At 44.3% G+C, this 22,541-nt stretch overlaps 1 protein-coding gene across 1 annotated transcript in view; it reads left to right on the top strand.

Annotated features, from left to right (window-relative positions):
- Positions 1-22,541, top strand: part of ACTG2 (actin gamma 2, smooth muscle) — a 27,030-nt gene extending 4,489 nt beyond the window's left edge. Inside the window, exons 2-9 of the mRNA XM_054475694.2 lie at positions 3,879-4,040; positions 4,909-5,037; positions 11,209-11,319; positions 11,591-11,675; positions 16,051-16,212; positions 17,273-17,464; positions 19,459-19,640; positions 22,308-22,541. Of these exons, the coding sequence (XP_054331669.1) occupies positions 3,915-4,040; positions 4,909-5,037; positions 11,209-11,319; positions 11,591-11,675; positions 16,051-16,212; positions 17,273-17,464; positions 19,459-19,640; positions 22,308-22,451 (1,131 nt within the window). The 5' untranslated portion in view covers positions 3,879-3,914 and the 3' untranslated portion in view covers positions 22,452-22,541. The remainder of the gene's footprint in view (positions 1-3,878; positions 4,041-4,908; positions 5,038-11,208; positions 11,320-11,590; positions 11,676-16,050; positions 16,213-17,272; positions 17,465-19,458; positions 19,641-22,307) is intronic.

Raw genomic sequence — 22,541 nt, 5'->3', positions numbered from 1 at the left:
ACCTGCTAGAACAGGGCAGCACTGTTGTTCACTGGCCAGCTTGGAGAGAAGACTGCCCATGTGATTCTAAGTCAGGCCCTTGTGACCGAACCACCATGAGGCTGGACTGTGGGGACTCGGGTATCCCAGCGGCAGAGCACACCAGGTCTGGGAGGCGATCCACTCAGATGGCAACATTGTCATTCAACATCTATTGAACACCTGCTGTCTTAATCCATGTTTGTTGCTACCACAGAATATGTGAGACTGGGTTATTTATAAACAATGGAAATTTATTTCTCAAAGTTCTGGAGGCTGGGACATCCAAGATTTGACTGGGCACCAGCAGATTCAGTGTCTGTCTGGTGAGAGCCCAGAGTCTGCTTCCAAGGTGGCGCCTTGTTGCTGCACCCTTACGTGGCAGAAGGGCAAGAGAGAGCGAGAAGGGACCAAATTCGCCCTTTTATAAAAAACCCATTCCTGAGAAGGACATTAGTCCATTCAAGAGGGCAGAACCCTGCTGTTAAAATTGGTGACTAAATTTCAACATGAGTTTTGAAGGGGACAAACATTCAAACCATAGCACCGCCTATGTGTTAAACACCCATTTAGGTGCTGGGGCTGTAAAAAGTAAATCTAGGCGTGGCCCTGGCACAGAAGGGACTCCATTTCATAGAAAAGAACACAGACCCTTTTGTTTTAGGGTGCTTGCTGCCAACAGCTCTGGAGAGACAGGCTGAAGCAAAAACACCAAACATGGAGAAGTTATGACGGTTCCCCAAAGTAGTGAGGAAGGCACATCTCAGGCTTGGGAAGTGTCCTCGGTGGGTGCCAGGCCTGCCTCTCCCAGCCTCTTCTCCGTGAAGAGAGCTCTGGCTAAGTTCTTTACCTTCTCTGAGATTTGGAACATACTGCTGTTTGACCTACCAAAGCAACTTGCACCTTTTCTATTGCATTAAATATTTTAGTTTCTACATTGTATGGAGGCTTCCAGCAATTAGTTTACAAACCAACTTATTTATTATTCAGTAACTTTTTTTGATATTGAGATTGTTCCTAATGTTGATCATTTTAAACAAAGGTGTGAAAACAGGCCAAATCTTTTCATTCACCCATGACTGTTTCACAAAGATAGATTTGTAGAAGTGCTTTTGGGGAATCAAAAGGTGTGTACATCTTTAAGGCTTTTAATAAGTATTTTCAAATTCCCTTTCAAAAAAGTAGTACAATTTAACACTCACAAGCAGTGAACGTGAAGCCAATTCTCCATACCTTTGCCAGCAAGGGTGTCCCCAAGAACCACACACAGTACCCCGGCTAAGGGCAGAGGTAGCTTTTATCCTGGCCATAGCACATTGCTGATGGTCAACAAGACACCAAGTCCTGCTCACAGATGCTAAACAGAGCTTTCTTTTTTTCTTTTTTCTTTTCTTTTTTTTTTTGAGATGGAGTCTCACTCTGTCACCCAGGCTGGAGTGCAGTGGCTCCATCTTCTTGGCTCACTGCAAGCTCCGCCTCCTGAGTTCACGCCATTCTCCTGCCTCAGCCTCCCAAGTAGCTGGGACTACAGGCGCCCGCCACCACGCCTGGCTAATTTTTTTTTTTTTTTTGTATTTTTAGTAGAGATGGGGTTTCACCATGTTAGCCAGGATGGTCTCGATCTCCTGACGTCGTGATCCTCCCTCCTTGGCCTCCCAAAGTGCTGGGATTACAGGCGTGAGCCACCGTGCCCGGCCACAAGAGCTTTCACAGTTTGGTGATTGAAACCCACAATATAGGAATTCATATTCATTTCATTAAATTTAACCTTGGCTGTGTGTGGTGGGTCACTTGTAATCTCAGCACTTTGGGAGGCTGAGGCAGGAGAATCACTTGAGCCCAGGAGTTCAGACCAGCCTGGGCAACAGAGGGAGACTCTGTCTGCACAGAAAAAAATTTTTAAATCAGCCAGCCATAGGGCATGCCTGTGATCCCAGCTACTTGGGATGCTGAGGTGGGAGGATCGCTTGGGCCCGGGAGGTCGAGTCTGCAGTGAGCTGTGTTCTTGCCACTGCACTGCAGCTTGGGTGACAGAGCAAGACCCCATCTCAAAAAAAAAATATATATCTTTTGATTCAGCTCATTTTCTGTGCCTTTTGAGATCTTCTTGGATTTTTATTCCTTCACCCAGTGTATTTAATATTACTCTCTCCAAGCTGTTTTATCTGAAAACTTTATCAACCTGTGCTTTATATTTTCATTCAATTCATTTATAAAAATGTTACATGAGAAAGAGTCAAGAGTAGAGCCCTGAGACATATTGCTGCCTCCTCATTGACACTGACTGAGGCAGCTGCAAATATACCAACTTGTATTATTGCTTAGCACATGGCTTTATCAAGAGGGATATCCTATTCTGGACCTTGTGGGCTGGTTTAGAGAGTGAGGACTCATCATTGGGGCTATGGGAGACATAAGGATCAGCAGAGACAGAGGCAAAGCTGGATTTAAGAAGTCACAGCAGGCCTCTCCCCTAGTGTGAGCCTTGCTTTGAACATATCTGGGAAGGGCTTCCTTTTAGTCTTGAAAATGTTTACAAGCCTCTGCTCAGCGTCAACCTAGCTTTCAGACCTCGCATTCTCAGGCCTGTGGTGCTGTCTCCTCTCTGCTTCAGTATGGTCTTCTCTGTCCAGCTTCTGCACGAGGCCATCTGGGGCCACGGGTCACAAGTTTTAGAAGTTCTGCTCTCCCCGCTCCATGCCATAGGCACCTGCGGTCGCACATCCCGGATAAAACTTCAGCCGGCCTTCTCTTTATGTGCCTGGCGCCTCTCTTTTCTCTGGACTTTTGGAAGTCTGCCTCCCTGGCCCCTCAGCTGGGGCCTTCCCCACTTCTGCCCCGCCCCACTGGGTCCTCCCAGGGTAGGAGGCAATCTCTGACAGTCTTCCGAGGCTCTGTTGCTTCTCCTTCATCACCAAATGCCAGGAATTTGTCAGATGCTGTTTGTAACTCAAAAGAAAGAAAGAAAAAGAAAAAGATACAGGAAGGAAGGAAGGCAGAAAAAGAGAAAGAAAGAATGCGTGCAGCAGATGTTGGGAAAGTTAATTTCTTCATTAGTTTGCATCCATCCCAATTCGGATCTCAGCATGGGGGAGGGAATCCTCTGTTGTCCCCATCTGTCGAGGCAACAAACAGTGAGTCCCATCATGGAGTCCCTTCTTTTCCTCTCTCCTCCCAGAGTGCCCCTTCCTCATCAAGGTGCTTCTACCCTTAGGAGTGTACATTTCACCTATAACCACTGCCTATTTTTTCCTTAGTGATATGTTATGCTATTGATTTTTAATTATATAAACTATATGCAAATGCAGCCTCCTTGTAAAAGAATTAAAATATTATAACCCAGCACTTCTTCTCCCAGTTCCTCTCCACACTCCCAGAGGTAATCATGATAATCGGTTTGCTAGGTGTCCTTCCAGAACTTTTGGCCTCTTTCTTTGGCTTGTATATGGCCACCTTCTCACTGCGTCCTCCCGTGGCCTACCCTCTGCAGGCATCTGGATCGTAATTTCCTCTTCTTATAAAGACACCCATGCTACTGGAGTAGTCATACTGGATGACAGCCATATTGCATTAATCTCATTTTAACTTAATTACCTCTTTAAAGACCCTATCTCCAAATACAGTCACCTTCTGTGTACTGGGGGTTAAGACTTCAACATGAATTTTTGGGGGGGTCACAATTCACAATTCAGGGCAGAGGGAGGAGGCTCAACTGCCAGAGAGTGGGAGGCCAAGCCCATGCCTGTCCCTCCTGGAAGTGTGCCCTGGTTGCAGGTAGGGTCAGGCTCCAAAGCCAAGAAACTGTCTCCAAACTGATTTGACAAGTGGCTGACTAGTTCTCTTCTCCCCCAAATCCCAAGGTGCTCCAGTCCCCAGCTCACTCGGCCACACACACCATGTGTGAAGAGGAGACCACCGCGCTCGTGTGTGACAATGGCTCTGGCCTGTGCAAGGCAGGCTTCGCAGGAGATGATGCCCCCCGGGCCGTCTTCCCCTCCATCGTGGGCCGCCCTCGCCACCAGGTGCGTGCTCATCTGGATACCAGGCTTTGAGCCACTAGGAGTAAGCGCTGCACTGTGGAGCCCCTGCTGAGCTGGGGGTTAGGGGAAGGAAGTGTGTGTGTGTGTGTGTGTGTGTGTGTGTGTGCGCGTGCGCGCGCGTGCACGCCAGGTGTAGGGAGTTCTTTTCTGATTAACTGATAGAGCAGGACCCTTTAAATAGAAATATCCAGGGCCAAAACCAATATACATCAGGCACACAATGACACTATTATGTCTGGCTTACATTTGGGGGGTTGCCAGGTTTGGAAGAATTAAATTATATGGAATTGAACAAACCTCTTGCCTTTAAGAAATTTACACTTTGTGAAGAAACACACATAACTAACCAGAGATCATGGGCTGTAATATAGGTAAAATATTTCACAGGAAGGGAAAGGTGTCACAGAAAAAGGAATACCTGAGAATAAGAAGGATTTCAGCAGGTGGAGAGAATAGCAAAGATTTGGAGATCCAAGCAGGCACAGGGGACTTGAGGAGGATACATACAAGTCGTGTGTGTGTGTGTCTGTGTGTGTGTCTGTGTGTGTGTGTCTGTGTGTAGTAGGATGAGCGGAAGAAGTGTATGGGTGGGGCTTGTTTTATCTCAGAAAACAACATTGTCTGAAGAGAAAGAAGAAAGGCCACCACACAAGATATCCTCCACCTTCTCTTCCTGACAACTTCATACTCACTGGCATCTGCTCCATCCTGTCTCCTGCTATCCTGTTTCCAGGGGAAGAAAGGCTGTTTTTCCCATCCTTATCCTTCTTCAGAGACCTTCCAGTGCCTGAATCCCTCTGTGTGGAGCCCTCAGCCAATTCATTCCTCTTTTCTTCTCTTTGCATTGCAGGGTGTGATGGTGGGAATGGGCCAGAAAGACAGCTATGTGGGGGATGAAGCTCAGAGCAAGCGAGGGATCCTAACTCTCAAATACCCCATTGAACACGGCATCATCACCAACTGGGATGACATGGAGAAGGTATCTGTAGACTTCCCCTTAATGAGCCTGCTTTAATGATCACCCATCGTCATGACCCTCGTATCCATAGGACACTGTGCTCTGTCAACTCTCCCTCTAAAATGCTTCTCACTTCTGTCTTTCCTTTCTTTTCAGCCCCACGACCATTTCTCCAACCTAGGCTGCCAACATCTCTCCCTGGACTATTGCAATGGCTTCCTGGCTGATTTCTTGGTCTCTTGCCCTCATTCACCGAATTAATTCTCTACACTGCTGCAAAGCTGATCTTTCTAAACACAGGTCAGCTCATGTCACTCACCTCCTCAGAAATCTTCAGTAGCTCTTCATTAACCAACAGGGGGTTCCTAACTCCCCGTCTTGGCATCGGAGGACCTGTCCCTGCCTGATCCCCATGATCATCTTTTCCTGCAATATTTACTCAGGCCAGTGCTCATCCCTTCTTTAAAATGCTGGTGCTGGCTCAAGAGAGGCAAACAGCTATCTCTCTCATTCTTATCTTCCCTGTCAAGACTTCACATACGTGGACTGATGCTAGACTATGATGATGAGTCTTCAGTGAAAGTTTTTAAGTAGAACTCTCTCAGGGTTTCTAGAAGCATTTTTGTTTAAGAAAATATTGTTGGGGGGGGCGGGATTTTTAAATGGTGGAGCTCATGGTAAACAAAATTATGTGTGCAAAATGTTAATAGAGCCTTTCTAATATTCTTGTGATTAACTCTGCTGACAGTTGGCTGAGTGTTCTTGTTTCTGCAACGCCTGTCTTTGGAAATGTGATGGGGGCTTATTGAGCAGACTGCAACTGGAAATGAGGAATGTTGACTTGAAGTCTGTAATTCACTTATACTTTTCTCTAAATCCTAGATTGAGTCACTTAATGTGAGATAAGTACTGCACATAAAATGCAATAGATTTCACATTATACAGTGGAGTGGGTAAGAGCACGGCCATCAGAGGCACTGGCAGGAAATCCAGGTGCAAATCCCACCCTGTAAGTCTTAGTTTTCCCATTTGTAAAGTGAAGATAAAAAACACTTTGTGCATTAGGTTGCTTTGGAGATTGAATTAGGTAAATGCTTAGTATAATCCCAAGACATGGAACATACTTATGTGCTCAATAAGTGACACATATGATTCATATATATGTAACAGTATCTAATTTAAAAACATAATAGGCCGGGCACGGTGGCTTATCCCTGTAATCCCAGCACTTTGGGAGACCGAGGCGAGTGGATCACAAAGTCAGAAGTTTGAGACCAACCTGGCCAACATGATGAAACCCCGTCTCTACTAAAAATACAAAAATTAGCCGGACATGGTAGCAGGCGCCTGTGATCCCAGCTACTCGGGAGGCTGAGGCAGGAGAATCGTTAGAACCCGGGAGGCAGAGGTTGCAGTGAGCCAAGATTGTGCCACTGTACCCCACCATGGGCAACAGAGTGAGACTCCATCTCAAAAAAAAAAAAAAAAAAAAACCCACATAATAGAGGCCAGTGGCTCACGCCTGTAATCCCAACACTTTGGGAAGCCAAGGCAGGAGGATAGCTTGAGGCCAACCTGGGCAACATGGTGAGACCCTATCTCTATGAAATAAAAATCTAAAACTTCACTGGGCATGGTAACACATGACTGTGGTCTCAGCTATTCAGGAGGCTGAGGCATGAGAATCACTTGAGCCCAGGTGGTGGAGGCTGCAGTGAGCTGTGTTCACACCACTGCACTCCAGCCTGGGTGATAGAGTGAGACCATGTCTAAAAAAAAAGAAAGGAAGAAAGAAAGAAAGGAAGGAAGAAAACATAATAGACAAATAATAGACAAACTATTTTATTCACAGTAGTGACAATGTGTGAACTCTTTAAAGAAACCCTTAAAAATAAGTTATGTGCCTTAAGGCCGGGCACAGTGGCTCATACCTGTAATCCCAGCACTTTGGGAGGCTGAGGCAGGCGGATCACTTGAGGCCAGGAGTTCGAGGCCAGCCTGGCCAACCAACATGGTGAAATCCTGTCTCTACTAAACAATAATTAGCTGGACGTGGTGGTGGGCGCCTGTTGTCCCAGCTACTCCAGAGGCTGAGGCAGGGGAATCACTTGAACTTGGGAGGTGGAGGTTTCAGTGAGCCAAGATCACATCACCGCACTCCAGCCTGGGCGACAGAGTGAGACTCTATATATATATTTTTTAAAAATGTATATATGTATAAATATAAAATCATTTCATTATATATCTATAAATCATTGTGTGTGTGTATATATGTATGTATGTATATATATATATACGTATATATATGTATGTGTATATATATATATGTGTATATATATATCTCTTGTGTGCCTTAAAAGAAAAACCAAATTGGGTAAAAGTGTCAAATGTCCTCAAATTAATTTATAGGCTCATTGCATTCCAATAAAAATTATGCAACATAATTCTAAAGTATGTTTGCAGAAATAAATAACAATTACGAGAACAAAATGAATTTTTTAAATTATGAAGGAAGACATAATGTAATAAAATACAATATAAATTATAAAGTTAAAACAATTTGATACCAGCAAAAAGGTAAAGAGGAAATATATAATAAATGAAACTTCCAGCATCAGAAAGGAGGAAAGGACTAGTCAACAAATTATTTCTGGGACAACTGATTAGTTATTTTCGGAGCTGGAGAATCTTGGTTTATAGCCCTAAGCTCATACGATTTCACCAAACACATGTCAATTAAATATAAAAGTTGCATGTAAACATTTAAATTACCAAAAATATAATACCGTTAATGTGAGCATTTCATCAAATTTCTGGTAAGAGTGGTCAGAGAGAAAAAGAATGACAAATTTGACTTCTTAAAAAATCATAACTTTTAATATCTCAAAAATAACCAAATTTAAAAGCCAAATAACAAATTGCAAAAAAAAAAAAGTGAAATGAGGGATTAATATGAACAGTTAATGCAAACTGACAATTAAAAATATAAAGTGTCCCCCAGACAAATAAAAAACAGTTAATTAGCTGAAGAGAAATTATGAAAAGTTGCAAATGTGAAAAAATTTAAACTCATTTGAAACAAAAAAATCAAAGTAAAATAACTAGGTATGATTTTTACCTATCAAATTATTTCATATTTTAAGAGAGCACTGAATTCAGGTAAGAATGGGGTAAAACAGCCACTTTTTTATTTTGAAGTAAAGAGTGGTTTAGCCTATTTGTTAATAACAGAAATCAGAAAGTCTTCCAATTGCCATGTTCTTTAGCCCAGTAATTCCACTTTTAGAATCTTCTTCTTTGGAAAACATCCTGAATACAAAAAATAAACTGCAATATGCACAAAGATAACTATCATAGGATTATTTATAACCAAAAATCAAAGACACCATGAATAGTAATGTGATTAAATATATGATAGTATATGATAAAATGTTATATAAGCATTTCCAAAAGTTTGTTTAGTTTATTAAAAATAAATATTTATTATGAAAAGTGAAATAATTTATGTTATAAAAACAAATTTGAACATAGTTTAATAATAATATAATAAAGGAACATGAGATAAATAATGATAGTAATAAATTTAAAAATACATAAAGACAAAAGATTAGGAAAAAGAAAGAAGCCAAAATGTTAACTGTTGGTTGTTAGGTGATGGACATAGGGGAGATTTTTATTCCATTAAAAAAATTTTTGGCCGGGCGTGGTGGCTCATGCCTGTAATCCTAGCACTTTGGGAGGCCGAGGCGGGTGGATCACAAGGTCAGGAGATTGAGACCATCCTGGCTAACACGGTGAAACCCCGTCTCCACTAAAAATACAAAAAATTAGCCGGGTGTGGTGGCGGGCGCCTGTAGTCCCAGCTACTTGGGAGGCTGAGGCAGGAGAATGGCGTGAACCTGGGAGGCGGAGCTTGCAGTGAGCCGAGATTGCGCCACTGCACTCCAGCCTGGGCGACAGAGCGAGTTTCCATCTCAAAATAAAAAAATAATAATAATAAATAAATAAATAAAAATTTTGAGATAGGATCTTCCTCTGTCGCCCAGGCTGGAGTGCAGTGGTACAGTCATAACTCACTGCGGTCTTGGCCTCCTGGGCTCAAGGAATCCTCTTGCCTCTGTCTCCGGTGTAGCTGAGAACACAGGTGCACACCACATCCAGTTGATTTTTTAATTTTTTGTAGAGTCAGGGTCTCACTTTGTTACCCAGGCTGGTCTCCAACCTCTGGGCTCAAGCATTCTGCCTGTCTCAGCTCCCCAAAGTGCTGGGATTACAGGCATGAGTCACCACACTCGACCTTAAAAATATTTTTCTAACTTTAAAAATTATCAACATCTTTAACTTTTAAGGTACAAAAACTCCAAAAAATAAACTAAAATCAAGTGCAGATGCTTGAGCCCAACACCCAAGGATTCTAGTTCAGTGGGTCAGATGATCCCAGGTGACTCTGAGAGAGGGCCTTGAGGAAGCACATTTTAAGTAGCATGGGGTCCCCTCCTTAAGACCAGTTGTTGTCCTTTAGGCTCCTGTGCAACGCTCACAGTCCAGGGCCTCTGCCTGTGCCATTCCCTCTGCCTCTGATGCCTTTTGCAACAGCCTCTGGAGACCTTCTTTTGCCCTCAAGGCCCATTTAAATCCCTCAGATAATGAATTACTCCTACCTCTTCCTTCACTTAAAATGTGGCTTGTGTTTTTCTTTTTGTTTGTTTTGGTCTTTTTTAAACATCTCTCTCCCCTCTGGACTTTGCAGCTGAGAATTGGGTGCCATGTCTGATTCATATCTGCCCTCATCACACTTACCACCATCTTAGCACAAACCTGGTGGTCCATAAATACATGGGTCTAGTGGCATCAAATGACCCTGTGCCTCACCTCTGAGGAAACCAAAGCCCCATGTCCCTGCTACACTTTGCCCAATCCCTCTGAAAGACTCCTTTTTGGTCGTACTTGATCACTGAAGAAGGAACTGGACACAGGAAGAAATTAACTTCCTCTAAAACAGTGGTTCTTTTTTATTTTTGAGACAGGGTTTCACTCTGTCGCCCAGGCTGGAGTGCAGTGCCATGATCACAGCTCACTGCAGCCCTGACCTCCTGGGCTCAAGCGATCCTCCTGCCTCAGCCTCCTGAGTAGCTGAGACTACAGGCAGGCGCTACCATGCCTGGCTAATTTTTTATCTTTTTGTAGAGACAGGCCCACAGTATGTTGCCCAGGCTAAGCAGTGGTTCTTAACCAGGATGATTTTGCTTCCCAAACGACATTTGGCAATGTCTGCAGACATTTTTTATTGTCACAACTGGAAAACTGCTGCTAGCATCCAGTGGGTGGAGACCAGGGATACTGGTCGGCCCTCCACAACAAAGAATTATCCAACCTAAAATGTCATAGAGCTGCTATTGAGAAACCCTGCTTTAAAGCACCAGCCTGGCCAATAATAGCCAGTGAAAATTAAGCCCAAGTGCCTCAGTCAGATTCTCAGCAGGAGGTAGTGTACACTCAGTTGGGGTTTTGAAATTGTTTGACAGTGTATACTCAGCTGGGGTTTTACAACTGGTTAAATGAATGTCCTACAGAAATGTGCATAGGGTTAAGGCAACTACAAAGGGATGTTGAGGCACCCAAGAACCAGCAACAGAGGGAGCTCTCACACCCCTAAACATGAAGGGGTCAGGTGACAAGGCAGTGTCATTGGAGCTTAGTGACAGCTTGAGCTCTGAAAGAGGGGCTGCCCAACAGGAACTGTGCTCGTGGAGGGCCACACCATTGTCAAGAGATAGACCCTGACTTCTTTTGCCCTCCTACTTTCCAGCCTCTTGCAGGAATCTTCTATCAGCCCAATATAGCCGGAAGCCAGAAAGCAATGAACACTTGAGTGATACAATGTGCCTTGCATCACTCAGTGCACAGAGGCAGGGGACAGACTGTAGTAGAGTGAAGAAGAGGGAAGGTCAAATGGAAATAATGAACACATAGAAAATACTGGTTCCAGGTCTGAGTCCTGCCTGGGGCCCTGTTGAGAAGGAGTATACCCTTTAAATGTCAATCAGAAATCCCCAGGGCTGACCATTCTCCTCTCCAGATCCATCCCATCCTGTGTAACATGGTGCCACACTCTCCCAGCATGGGAATGTCAATCAGAATTTTCCAGCCATTGGAAGTCTGCCAGGCTCATATGGCTTTTGTCTCCACTAGATCTGGCACCACTCCTTCTACAATGAGCTGCGTGTAGCACCTGAAGAGCACCCCACCCTGCTCACAGAGGCTCCCCTAAATCCCAAGGCCAACAGGGAGAAGATGACCCAGGTAAGAAGCCAGGAAGACTTGAACACTGGCACAAGAATGCAACATGGATGCTTGGCCAGATACTTTTTCCCCTTCAAACATCAGCGCAACAGAACTCTCTGAGGACCTGCTATGTCTGTAGTCCATGCCAGGCCCTGGGGGAGTGGGTGTGGAATAATGAACTACCAAACTGGCATAGTTCCTGCCCTTAATGAGATTACAAACCATTCTACAGGCCAAGAAGTGCTGTGATTTTTGCCAAATAAACTTTTATTCTTCATTGTCCTTTAAGATCATGTTTGAAACCTTCAATGTCCCTGCCATGTACGTCGCCATTCAAGCTGTGCTCTCCCTCTATGCCTCTGGCCGCACGACAGGTGAGTAATCCTGTAATCCATTCCTTTTCTGACATCAGGGGAGGCAGGGAAAAGCTGGGGTCTGGCAGAGGCTCCTGCTCGGAAGAATCAAACGGACAGCTGAAGTCCAGGCAAAATCTTGCTTAGGAATAATAGGTGAGAATGCCCATGTGGAATGCCAGATGTGAGCCTACCTGGTATAGTTGGAAAAAACATCTAGCAAGAACTGTTTCCCTCACAGTAATAATTCCAGGAGTTTCTACATATACACACATTCCAACAATACTGGAATGTTTCTGCTTCATGAAGCAGAAAGAGTAGAACCTGTGGTGGTGGAAATGTAAGTGCAGTTACACATTGCTTAATGACAGGGATACGTTCTGAGAAATGTGTGTCATTAGGTGACTTTGTCACTGTGGGAACATCAGAGAGTGTACTTGCACAAACCTAGATGCTATAGCCTACTACATACCCAGGCTGTATGGCGTGGCCTATTGCTTCCAGGCTGCAGACAGTATAGCATTTAACTATAATTAATACTGTAGGGAACTGTAACAGAATGGTTAGGTATTTGTATAGCTAAACACATTGAAACATAGAAAAGTTACAGTGAAAATATGGTATCAAAGACAAAAAATGGTACACCTGTGTAGGGCACTTACCATGAATGGAGCTTGCAAGACTAGAAGTTGCTCTGGGTGGGTTAGTGAGTGAGTAGTGAGAAAATGTGAAGACCTAAAACGTTACTGTGCACTACTGTAGACTATAAACACTGTACGCATCGGCTGTACTACATTTATAAAAATATTATTCTTGGCCAGGCACGGTGGCTCACACCTGAAATCCCAGCACTTTGTGAGGCTAAGGTGGACGGATCACCTGAGGTCAGGAGTTCCAGACCAGCCTGGCCAACACGGTGAAACCCCGTCTCTACTAAAAATACAAAAATTAGTTGGATGTGGTGGCAGGCACCTGTAATCCCAGCTACTTGGGAGGCTGAGGCAGAAGAGTCACTTGAACCTGGGAGGCAGAGGTTGCAGTGAGCCAAGATCACGTCACTGCCCTCCAGCCTATGTGACAGAGAGAGACTCCATCTCAAAAAAACAAATTATTCTTTCTTCAATAATAAATTAATCTTAGCTTACTGTAATGTTTTTTACCTTATAAACTTTTTAATTTTTAAAGCCATTTTTACTTTTTTTGTAGTGACAGTAATAGGAAAACATCTTTTTTCTTCGACTTTTTTTTTTTTTTTTTTTTTTTTTTTGGGAACGGAGACTTGCTCTGTCACCAGGCTGGAGTGCAGTAGTGCGATCTCAGCTCATTGCAACCTCTGTCTCCCAGGTTCAAACGATTCTCCTGCCTCAGCCTCCCATGATTTTTTTTTTTTTTTTTTTTTTTTTTTGAGATGAAGCCTCACTCTGTCACCCAGGCTGGAGTGCAGTGGTGCGATCTCAGCTCACTGCAACCTCTGCCTCCTAGGTTCAAGTGATTCTCGTGCCTCAAACTTCCAAGTAGCTGGGACAACAGAAGTGCACCACCATGCCTGGCTTATTTTTGTCTTTTCTTTATTTAGTAAAGAAAAAAAAAGGAGTATACCCTTTAAATGTCAATCGGAAATTTCCAGGGCTGACCATTCTCCTCTCCAGATCCATCCCATGTTGGCCAGGCTGGTCTCGAACTCCTGACCTCAAGTGATCTGCCCACCTCAGCCTCCCAAAGTACTGGGATTACAGGCGTGAGCCATCGCCCCCAGCCAAAAATATTTTCTTTATTTATATCCTTTATTCTACAAGCTTTTTTCTATTAAATTTATTTATTTATTTATTTTACTTTTAGAGCTTTTTTGATAAAAACTAAAATATACACATTAGCCTCAGCCTACACAAGTTCAGGATCATCAATACCACTGTATTTCATCTCCACATCTTGCCCCACTGGAAGGTCTTCAGGATTAATAACATACATGGAGCTATCATCTCCTATGATAACAATGCCTCCTTCCGGAATATCTCCGGAAGGACCTGCCTAAGGCTGTTTTACAGTCAACTTTTTTTTTAATAAGTAGAAGGAGTACACTTTAATGATTAAAAACATAGTATAAGAGGCTGGGTGCAGTGGCTTATGCCTGTAATCCCAGCACTTTGGGAGGCCGAGGTGGGTGGATCTCTTTGAGCTCAGGAGTTCAAGACCAGCCTGGGCAACATGGCTAAAACCTATCTCTACAAAAAATACAAAAAGTTAGCCAGGCATTGGTAGCTCATGCCTGTAGTCCCAGCTACTCGGTAGGCTGAAGCTGGAGACTTTCTGGAGCCCAGGAGGCAGAGGCTGCAGTGAGCTGAGATCTCACCACTGCACTCCAGCCTGGGTGACAGAGTGAGACCCTGTCTCAAAAAAAAAACAACAAAAAAAGATAGTATAAGAAATACACAAGCCAGTACTAGTACCATGGTCGTTTATTATCATTTTCAAGTATGTTGTACATAATGTATGTGCTGTACTTTTATACAGCTGGAAGCGCAGTAGGTTTGTTTATACCAGCATCACCACAAACACGTGAATAAAGCGTTGCCCTATGACGTGATGTCAGCTATGATGTCATTAGGCAATAAGAATTTTTCAGCTTCCTTATAATATTATGGCACCACCATCGTGTATGTGGTCCGAAGTTGACCAAAATGTCAGTATGTGGACATGACTATATGTGGCCTTGGTATAGAAGTGTGCTCAGGGTAACAGAGGAAGTCTCAAAATAAAATGGTCTTTAATAGGAACTTGACAGCTTCCATAAACATTTGTTTAAACATTCATTAATCATTTATTCACTGATTTATCCATTCATTCATCCATCATATATTTTCCATTACTCCCTACAATGTGCCAAACATGGTACCAGGCCATGGGCACACACTGACAAATGAGACAGACTTCGTCATTATGGAGCTAACAGTTTAGTGGGAGATAGACAAAAGTAAAAGATAATTTCACTGTATGTGATAAGGACAATGATGGAGAAATGCATGGCATATACAGTTTCGTATCCTGTGCTTTGCACTTTGTTTTTTGTTTTTGTTTTCATTTTGAGACACAGTTTCGCTCTGTTGCCAAGACTGGAATGCAATGATGTGATCTCAGCACACCACAACCTCCACCTCCCGGGTTCAAGCGATTCTCCTGCCTCAGCCTCCTGAATAGCTGAGATTACATGCACCTGCCTCTGCACCCGGCTAATTTTTGTATTTTTAGTAGCGATGGGGTTTCACCATGTTGGCCAGGCTGGTCTTGAACTCCTGACCTCAAGTGATCTGCCCGCCTTGGCCTCCCGAAGTGCTGGGATTACAGGCATGAACCACCATGCCCGACCTTGCACTTTGTTGCAAACATCATGTTTAATAGCCACGTGGTAATCATTGTATGATGGTTTCATTATTTATTTATTTTACCATTTCTCTATTGCTGGAGCTTTAGGTTGCCTCTCATTTTTATTATAAAATATGCCATGATTCAGATCCTTACACAAGAGTAAGTTACTGGTTTCTGGACATTTATTTTGCATCTGGCCCTTACTGAACCATCTAACTAGGTCTAATGGTTTCTTAATTGATTCTGTTGGGTCTTCTATATAAAACCACATTATCTGCAAATAATGACAATTTTGTTTCCCTTTGGTAGTCATACCTCCTATTTCTATTTTCTGTTTCACTGCCATTGGCTAGAACATCCTGGACAATATTAAATAATAGTGGTGATATTGTAATGTTTTCTCATCAGTTATGATGTGGCTGTTAGATTAAGAACTATAGGCTGGACGCGGTGGCACATGCCTGTAATCCCAGCACTTTGGGAGGCCGAGGCAGGTGGATTGCCTGAGGTCAGGAGTTCAAGACCAGCCTGGCCAACAGAGTGAAACCCCACATCTACTAAAGATACAAAAAATTAGCTGGGCGTGGTGGCAGGCACCTGTAATCCCAGCTACTCAGGAGGCTGAGGCAGGAGAATCGCTTGAACGTGGGAGACAGAGGTTCTAGTGAGCCGAGATTGTGCCACTGCACTCCAGCCTGGGCAACAAGACCAAAACTCTGCCTCAGAAAAAAAAAAAGTATGCAATGTAGACTTAATGCAAATTGACAAGTATGCATTACCAGTAATGTGTTTCAAGGAATACAAAAAAAGGACACATTTTACTTGACTTCTAGAGGCCTACAGTCTCATTGGGGGGGGGGAAAGTGACATACATAAAAAATAAAAAATATGATTGATGATTCTTGTGATGGGTGAATATTCTTAACTGGTAAAGGAAAATATGGTAGTCAGAGCTCATTGGTAACAGTCCTAGAAAGAGACTGATGAAAGACAAGAATAAGATTTTTATAAGCCTGATCCTCTCTGTCCACAGGCATCGTCCTGGATTCAGGTGATGGCGTCACCCACAATGTCCCCATCTATGAAGGCTATGCCCTGCCCCATGCCATCATGCGCCTGGACCTGGCTGGCCGTGACCTCACGGACTACCTCATGAAGATCCTCACAGAGAGAGGCTATTCCTTTGTGACCACAGGTATCCAGCCCCTTTGTGGATACCACAGGTATCCAGCCCCTTTCCTGATTCTGACTGGAGCTCAGAACCAATCTGGTTTAGGACCAGAAGTTCTCAGAACCAATCAGAATTCTGTGACTCTGTGTCTTTAAACTCTCCTGAGACAGACTGGGAGGCCTTAAGCTGGGGCTGGGCCTCTGTATAAGACCAGATAGTCATGGAAGCAGTCCCTCCTTCCCCAGAGACCAGCTGCCTCTGTCCATGTCCACACCAGGACTAGGGCTAGTTTCCACAGGGCTGAATGGTACTGAAGATCTGCTGATGCATTTCATTACCTAGGGATACCTTTGGTTTGAGGACAAATTGAATAAGTGAGGCCCGAATTTCTAAGGGGAAGGTGTCATGTGGCCCACCTGGGCAAGCGGCATTTTTAGGTGGGAGCCTCTCTAGATTCTGTAAGATCAAACATCTAAGTGAGTCTAGACCAGAAATATGTCCTGCAAAGCCCCCGGGAAGGCCTAAGGCTTTGTCAGAAATCTCATGCAAAGTCCTGCTTGGGAATAAAGACTTGAGACTCCCTCTTTAGAAAGAAGAGTAGAAGAATTAAGATTGAATGGAGTGACCCTTGACCCTCTTCGAAGCAAGCCTATCATCATCCTATGACTGAATCTAAAGTAGATGAGGCCAGGCGTGGTGGCTCATGGCTGTAATCCCAGTACTTTGGGAGGCCAAGGCAGGCAGATCACTTGAGGTCAGGAGCTCTAGACCAGCATGGCCAACATGGTGAAATCCTGTCTCTACTGAAAACACAAAAATTAGCCAAGCTTAGTGGCGCATGCCTGTAATCCCAGCTACTTGGGAGGCTGAGGCAGGAGAATTGCTTGAACTCAGGAGGCAGAGGTTGCAGTGAGCCAAGATAGCACCACTGCACTTCAGTCTGGGTGACAGAGTGAGACTCTGTCTCAAAAAAAAAAAAAAAAAAAAAAGAATAAGGTAGTTGTGAGAAGGTTTTCATGGAGATCAAAATGGGACAAACTAACAGAGCTCAGTATTCACCTTCTGTCATTTCTGCTCCTTCCAGCTGAGAGAGAAATTGTGCGAGACATCAAGGAGAAGCTGTGCTATGTGGCCCTGGATTTTGAGAATGAGATGGCCACAGCAGCTTCCTCTTCCTCCCTGGAGAAGAGCTATGAGCTGCCGGATGGGCAGGTTATTACCATTGGCAATGAGCGCTTCCGCTGCCCTGAGACCCTCTTCCAGCCCTCCTTTATTGGTGAGGTGCTGCCCACAGTCCCTGCCAATCTCAGGAGGGGAGGGTGAAGAGGTGGGTGAGGTATGGAGAGAGAAACACCAGGAGTCATGGCCACCTTGTTAATTACATACACATATCTCACATTTTCCTAGGAAGGACCAAAAATGTATTTAAAAAAATAGGGAAAATCTCATTTTAAATAAAAGGGAAAGGAAACGAAGATACAAGAAAAGCAGAACAGGAAATATAACATGAAACTAAGAATGAGGTTAAAACACAGAAAGTTTGTAGGCAGCAATGTGGCAAGGTCAGGTTGTAGTTTAGCAAGATTCTTCTATCTACAGTGTGGAATCATATTGCATGGATAAAAGACCAGAGGCTTGGCCAGGCGCAGTGGCTCACACCTGTAATCCCAGCACTTTGGGAGGCCAAGGTGGATGGATCATGAGGTCAGGAGTTCAAGACCAGCAAGACCAGCCTAGCCAAGATAGTGAAGCCCCATCTCTACTAAAAATACAAAAATTAGCCAGGCACCTGTAATCCCAGCTACTCGAGAGGCTGAGGCAGGAGAATCGCTTGAACCGTGAAGGGGGCGGAGGTTGCAGTGAGCCGAGATCGCACCACTGCACTCCAGCCTGGGTGACAGAGTGAGACTCCGTCTCACAAAAAAAAAGACTGGAGGCAGCTGGGTGCAATGACTCACACCTGTTATCCCAGCACTTTGGGAGGCCGAGGCAGGCAGATCACTTGAGCCTGTGAGTTTGAGACCAGCCTGGGCAACATAGCGAAACCCCGTCTCTATGAAAAATACAAAATTTAGCAGGACATGGTGGTGCATGCCTGTGGTCCCAGCTACTCAGGAGGCTGAGGTGGGAGAATCTCTTGAGCCCCAGAGATCAAGGCTGCAGTGAGCCGTGATTGTGTCTCTGCACTCCAGCCTGGGCAACAGGGTGAGATTCTGCCTCAAAAAAAAAAAAGAGGTAAGGAGACCAGGCAGATGGCAAGAGCTAGTTTGGCATGCAGGACCTTTTGCTCCAGAAGACAGTGATGCCAGGCTACAGTAGCTGGATGTCAACCTGCAGGCAATGGGGGACTGTCAGATGACATGACAAGTATATCCATACAATGGAATCTTATTTGGCAATAAAAGGGAATGAAGTATTTATCCATGCTGTGACCTTGAAAACATTATACTAAGTGAAAGGAGCCACACACAGAAGACCACATGGTGTATGATTCCATTGACAAGAAACATCCAGAATAGGCAAACCTCTAAAGACAGAAAGTGGATTCGCTGTTACCTAGGGCTGGGGCAGGGATGGAGAGGAAAATGGGGAGTGACTTCTATTAGGTATGGGGGTCTCTTTTGAAGTTATTAAAAATGTTCTAAGATTTGGTGATGTTTGCTTCTGTGGATACACTGAAAATGACTGAATTATATCTCAAAAAGTTATGAAAAAAGAAAGATGATATAACAAAAGTGTTCCTTTAGAAATATGCTTCAGGCAACAGTGTAAAAGATCAGGCCGGGTGTAATGCCTCACGCCTGTAATCCCAGCACTTTGGGAGGCCGAGATGAGTGGATCACAAGGTCAGGAGATGGAGACCATCCTGGTCAACATGGTGAAACCCCATCTCTACTAAAAATACAAAATTTAGCTGGGCGTGGTGGTGCGTGCCTGTAATCCCAGCTACTCGGGAGGCTGAGACAGGAGAATCAGTTGAACCAGGGATCAGAGTTTGCAGTGAGCTGAGATCGTGCCACTGCACTCCAGCCTGGCAACAGAGTGAGACTCCATCTCAGAAAAAAAAAAAAAAAAAACATCAATCAGAACTGGGGACAATAAAGGAAAGGCCACGACAAGGAAGGGGGTCTGATCTTATAATCCTTTTGGGAGATATTAAGGTTCTGAACTAGGGTAATTGCAACAATCGAAGAAGTGTCATTTGAGGAGCTGGAGGTGTGCATATTTATGAAGTGATGCCTGTTGACCAGACACTGTGATCTCCACTAGGCATGGAGTCCGCTGGAATTCATGAGACAACCTACAATTCCATCATGAAGTGTGACATTGACATTCGTAAGGACTTATACGCCAACAATGTCCTCTCTGGGGGCACCACCATGTACCCTGGCATTGCTGACAGGATGCAGAAGGAGATCACAGCCCTGGCCCCCAGCACCATGAAGATCAAGGTGGGTCTTGCCTCAGTTCTCTCCATCCTGTTCTTTGTATAAAGTCTTGCCTACCTGGGAGTTCCTCGGAGGCAGGCTGCCAGACCTGATAACTTGCTGGTCTCCTGGGTTCAATATCATCCTGGACTGGAGCCGATTTTATCCTAGGGAATTATGTTCCTTGGGCATTGATGGGCTGAAGACCCACTTAGCATGGATCTCAAACATAATCCCAGGAATGTCACATGAGAAGAGACTGAAAGAATTTGGGATGATGATAATATTATCCAGGTGTGATGGCTCATACCTGTAATCCCAGCATTTTGGAAAGCCAAGGTGGGAGGATCACTTGAGCCCAGGAGTTGAAGGCTACAATGAGCTCTAACTGTGCCACTGCACTCCAGCCTGTCTCTAAATATAAATTCAGATAGATCCTGTCTCTAAAAATAAATAAATATATAAATAGGATATTGAGAGGGTTAAGAAGGAAATCAGGAGATGGGAAATAGAAGGAAAGAAAAGAAGGAGGTCACACTATGGTATCTTTAAACTTTATTGCTCCAGAGGAGGGTAAAATTCCAAAGAGTGGATGTTTGGTCATAGGGCCAGCTCTGCTTCAAACTCAACAGGGACATTCGTTGATTCCTGAACATCTCTGATCTACTGTCCCATCTTGGCCATGCCCTTCCCCATACTGCCTCCCAAACAGGGCCTCTCGCCTCCTGGGCATCTGCAGGATGGGAGCTTCTCTTCTGCCTCTGGTCTCCAAGCAGTCACACAGACATTTTTACCTCCTTCTAGGAACTTTGCTGCTAACAGCTTTAGAGAAAGAGTTGGGAATAGAAATAACACATTGGTTGAAAGTTACAAAGTCTCACAATAAAGCTGGTCTCTGGGGAGTAGGCCTGATGTGAGGATATGTGTTCTCAGTCAATATTCTAAGAACCTTCATGAAGGAAGGCTTCCCCGGGCCTTCCCCCTGCCTAACAGATGGTGTTCATCACAGAGAAATGGAGCAGACCAGCAGGAAACTGGTGAGAACTTGTGGGCTTTTCTCACCCAGAGCCACAGGAATGGTGCATTACTGAGGCCTGTCCTATGGAGAGCTGTGCCAGGCCTGGGGCAGGGGCTTTTTACCAGGACTGTGTGTCAGTATACCACGCCTAGCCTCACTCCCAGATTCTGGTCTAACAAGTCTGAATTGCCCCCCGTCACCTACACTGATAAACCACCACCAGTGATCTGATGCATTTCCCAATTCATGAGCCACAGCTCTGACTTTAACAGTATGTGCCAGCCTTCATGGAGTTTAGGATCTAATTAGTAAACATGATCAATACCAGGACAATCTAAATAAGAAAAGCGGAAGGGAAAGGACACTCTAAGCAGAGGAAGTAGAAGGAGCAAACGTGTCCAGGCAGGTGTGTGCTTATATGAGCACCTATCCAAATTGGACAGCAGGATTTGTATAGGGGAACTGGAGGAGATAAGGCAAGTTTCAAGGACATGGAAGAACAGATTTGGGGTGGGGGTAGTGCTTATATTTAGGACCACCAACCTAAGAGAAGCTAGAGTTTTCTCAAGAGAAGTGTCCAACAATAAAATTTGTTACCTTGCTAGTGGCTGTGCATTCCCAGTCCTTGAAATAATCTGTTCAAGGAGCATTTGTGTGACTTTTGTCTGCCTGGATAATAAAATAACTTCTAAAGATCCTTCTTATTCTACAATTCCATGATCTCTGTGATTTAGGGAATATGAAAAGAGACTCTACGGCAACAACAACAAAAAAAACCAATTTATTATCTGGTTTGCTCTAGCACTGAATTCTTAGACTCCTCCAAAACTGGAAAATTAGTTGAAGAATCATAGTCCTTCTGGATCCCCTTTGAGGTAGAGTTCAAAGTTGTTTGACCTGACAATGAATTTCTAAAAGCTAAGCCCAGGATTCCCAGTGGAAAGCATGAACAATGTAGATATAAATTTGAGGACTTCTGAGATAATTGGCTGATGACAGATAGCTCAAAACAGGGTTTGGGAAGACTGGTTTATACTCAAGAATGAACGAAGCCCAGCCCAACCTGCCCATGCATCCAAACTCCAGGCAAGAACAGAACAAGGTTTCCCTTATAGATATTTGTATCGGTCAGCTATTGCCGAGTAACAAACAACTGTGGAATCTCAGGGGCACCTAACAATAAGCATTTACTACTCGTGCATCTGTGCATCAGCTGGAAGTTAGCTGATCAAGGTCAGGCTTGGCTAACTGGCTCTGAATTAACTGCAGGTCTAGCCAGCTCAGGTCAAGTCCCTATTTCTCATTAATGGGCCCAGGCTGAAGGGCTAGCTGCTCCCCAGGGTTAGCTCTTCTCAGGAACATGGCAGAGCAAGAGAACATGCCCAAGTACACAAGCATATTTCAAGCCCCTGTTTGTGTTATGTCTGCTAATATCCCATTGGTCAAAGCAAACACAATGCCCAGCCTCACAGGGAGCAGTGCACTCTTCCCATGGAGGGAATAAGGGAAGAGTGGGGAAGTGAAGGTTTTGAGCAATAATCTAATCTATCACAATGTTTCTCGTGTTCTTTTCTGACCATGGGGCTCCCCTTTTCTGGGATAAGTAGATTTTTGGACCACCTTGCTTATTCCCTTGGGAACTGATCATGATTCACCACATTTGTTTTTTGCAGATTATTGCTCCCCCAGAGCGGAAGTACTCAGTCTGGATCGGGGGCTCTATCCTGGCCTCTCTCTCCACCTTCCAGCAGATGTGGATCAGCAAGCCTGAGTATGATGAGGCAGGGCCCTCCATTGTCCACAGGAAGTGCTTCTAAAGTCAGAACAGGGTCTCCAAGGATCCCCTCGAGACTACTCTGTTACCAGTCATGAGACATTAAAACCTACAAGACTTACTTCTCTGTGCG

Source organism: Pongo pygmaeus, chromosome 12 (assembly GCF_028885625.2).
Source record: "Pongo pygmaeus isolate AG05252 chromosome 12, NHGRI_mPonPyg2-v2.0_pri, whole genome shotgun sequence".
Lineage (NCBI taxonomy): Eukaryota > Metazoa > Chordata > Mammalia > Primates > Hominidae > Pongo > Pongo pygmaeus.
Note: the sequence above shows the minus strand (reverse complement) of the source record. Positions and strands in the feature narration are given on the sequence as shown.